General features: G+C 56.6%; 1 protein-coding gene across 1 annotated transcript; it reads right to left on the reverse strand.

Moving 5' to 3' along the window:
* Positions 1-352: 352 nt before the first annotated feature.
* Positions 353-2,286, reverse strand: SFTPC (surfactant protein C; the record flags this gene model as incomplete). The annotated part of the gene is made up of 5 exons (XM_077749087.1): positions 353-510; positions 711-858; positions 1,206-1,316; positions 1,570-1,692; positions 2,027-2,286. Coding segments are annotated over 4 exons (632 nt in total), but the record flags the coding sequence as incomplete, so codon positions are not given.
* Between the last annotated feature and the right edge of the window lie 159 nt (positions 2,287-2,445).

Consider the following 2,445-nt stretch of genomic DNA (forward strand, 5'->3'; position numbering starts at 1 on the left):
CGCCTCTTTCGGTCTCTGCCTTTCTCGGACCCTCGCTCTCTCCCATCGCGGTCCCTGTCTCTCTAGTTCCGTCTTTAGGTCTCTGACCGTCTCTGTCTCTCTTCTTCCCTCGGGACACACCACTGGGGGGCGCCTCAAGCCCGTGGATTGCCTAGTCCCCTCGCTACTGCCCCCAGTCCCGCGTCGCTCCTGGAAGAAGTGGAAGGGGGAAACCCCCATTGCTTCCCAAGGTCTTATCCTTCCCCTTGCCCACCCACCCAGAGCGGGCCCGAGGGCACGTGTGAGGTCGAAGAGGCGCACACTTCGTTTTTCAGTCGGGTTGCTTTATTTTATAGTAGTAGCCGCCCTGGCCCTAGGAGCCGCATCTCCTCTGCTGGTCCCCACCTCTCCCCACAGCTCCCATTTCTCCAGCGCCAGTGTCTGCGGTATGGGCAGGAGCAGCTTCCTGCCTCTCTGCAAAAGACCCTTTGCTCATGGATCTTTCCTGTCCACTTGGGGTTTCCACGGGCCCTGAGAAGCAAAGAAACACTGTTTATTATGTGAAGGAGAGGTACTGGGAGGGGGTGTCTCTGAACCTTCCTTCCCCTGAGCTCCCTAGATGACCTGGCTTCAGTGGATCCTCTCTGTTGCTTGGTCAGCTGACATGGGGAAGTGGCCCAAGCCTTCCTGGGCCACAGCTGCTCAGTGCCCTGGCAGTCACACCTGCTCACCTGAGGGGTTCTAGATGTAGTAGAGGGGCACTTCACGACACAGGGTGCTCACTGTGGTGCCCAGGAAGTCCAGGTCCATGGAGGATGCTGAGCCAGCATCTCGGCCCTCCTCCTGGCCCAGCTTAGAGGTAGACACTGCAGGCTTGACCTGGAAAGAGCACCTGATTTGGAGCCTGGGAACTGAATTTTTGTCTCACCTGTGGCTCTTATTGTGGGGCCTCAAGCATGTGAGATTGTCTCTCTGAGCCTCCTAAAAGCCTTGGTTTCCTTACCAATATAGAGGGGGCTGTGCTGGAGTCAGAAGCCCCCAAGTGGTGAGGCTCAGCTGAGGACAGCAGCTTGGCATCAGAGCGGGGCTGGGGAATAGGAGGAAGGAGGTGTGGTACAGGTGAGTCTGGAGAGGGGCACTCACCTGGCAGCGCTCTACAGGTGCAAAATAGCTGTCATCTCAAATGTTACTCTGAGCAACCTACTCCTCTGCACCCACACACGCACCTGGAAGTTCTGGAACTTTCTCGTGAGAGCCTCGAGACTTGGGATGTTCTCCGGAGCCATCTTCATGATGTAGCAACAGGTTCCTGGAGCTGGCTTATAGGCAATCAGGAGCTGAGGACCGAAACCCCAGAGTTCATTCAGGAAGTCCCTGCCTTGCTCACTCCTTAACCCTGACCTTGGGCTACCTCCCTCTAGGTTAGGCACCAGAGGGAGTCTTACTAGAAGCTGGGGATCAGCCTGGGGAGGCAAAAGGGTAAGGGGCTGGGGAAAGATGGATGTGCATGAAATGGCATAGCTGGGTGGGTCTAGCAAAGTCTCACCATTGGCCCCCATCCCCAGCATTGGGAGGTCCAAGTATACCTACCCGCTGGTAGTCATACACTACAATGCCAGTGGAGCCAATGGAGAAGGTGGCAGTGGTACCCACGCGCTCACTCAGGGCCAGGCGCTGCTGGGCTTCTGGCCCCCCAATGCTCATCTCTAGGACCTGGGGGAGGGCACAGGGTGGACTGGTATTTCTCTTTCCCCACTCATCCATTTGGCACCCATGTCCACCCCCAGCCCTCTTTACTCAAATGCAACCCCTTCTTCCCTGAGAGCTCAGAGTGGCTGATAAGAACAGGCTGTCAACACCAGCAACAAGCCTGGTGGAACAGCCCAAGCCAGGTTTGCCACCAGGTTCATGCTTCTGTCCTTTCTTGAGGCTCCCTTGCTTCCTCCCCTCCAGTCCCCTCGGACCATTCATTGTCTACTCAGCCCATCCAGCCCCTCTGTTTGGCATGTCCTATATCCACTGCCCACTCCATCCCAGGCCTGCTCACCATCTCGGTGTGTTTCTGGCTCATGTGAAGACCCATTAGCAGAGCCCCTACAATCACCACGACCACAAGGACTACCACCACGACCACGATGAGGAGGCGTTTGAGGCTCACAGGGCAGCAGGGGATGCTGAACCGGCCCCGGGGGGCTGCTGAGTAGTCCTGACATGGTGGGGCAGGCAGAGAGACAGGTGTGAGATCACGAGGTTGGCCCTTCTTCTCCCTGCACGAGCTGGACACCCTCCCACAGCTGAACACTAATGCTATGGACATGGAGAAGAGGGTGAGATCAGAGAAGGCTTCTTGGAAGAGGTGGCCTGGATTCCAATAGAAATGCTTAGACATGAAGTCTAGCATGAAGAGACCCAAGAGAATCTGCTTTGCTAGTCTCATCTGCTGTTTCCTCCAGACCTCTGGCACCC

Source organism: Crocuta crocuta, unplaced genomic scaffold, assembly GCF_008692635.1.
Source record: "Crocuta crocuta isolate KB4526 unplaced genomic scaffold, BGI_CrCroc_1.0 C29254656, whole genome shotgun sequence".
Taxonomy (NCBI): Eukaryota; Metazoa; Chordata; class Mammalia; order Carnivora; family Hyaenidae; genus Crocuta; species Crocuta crocuta.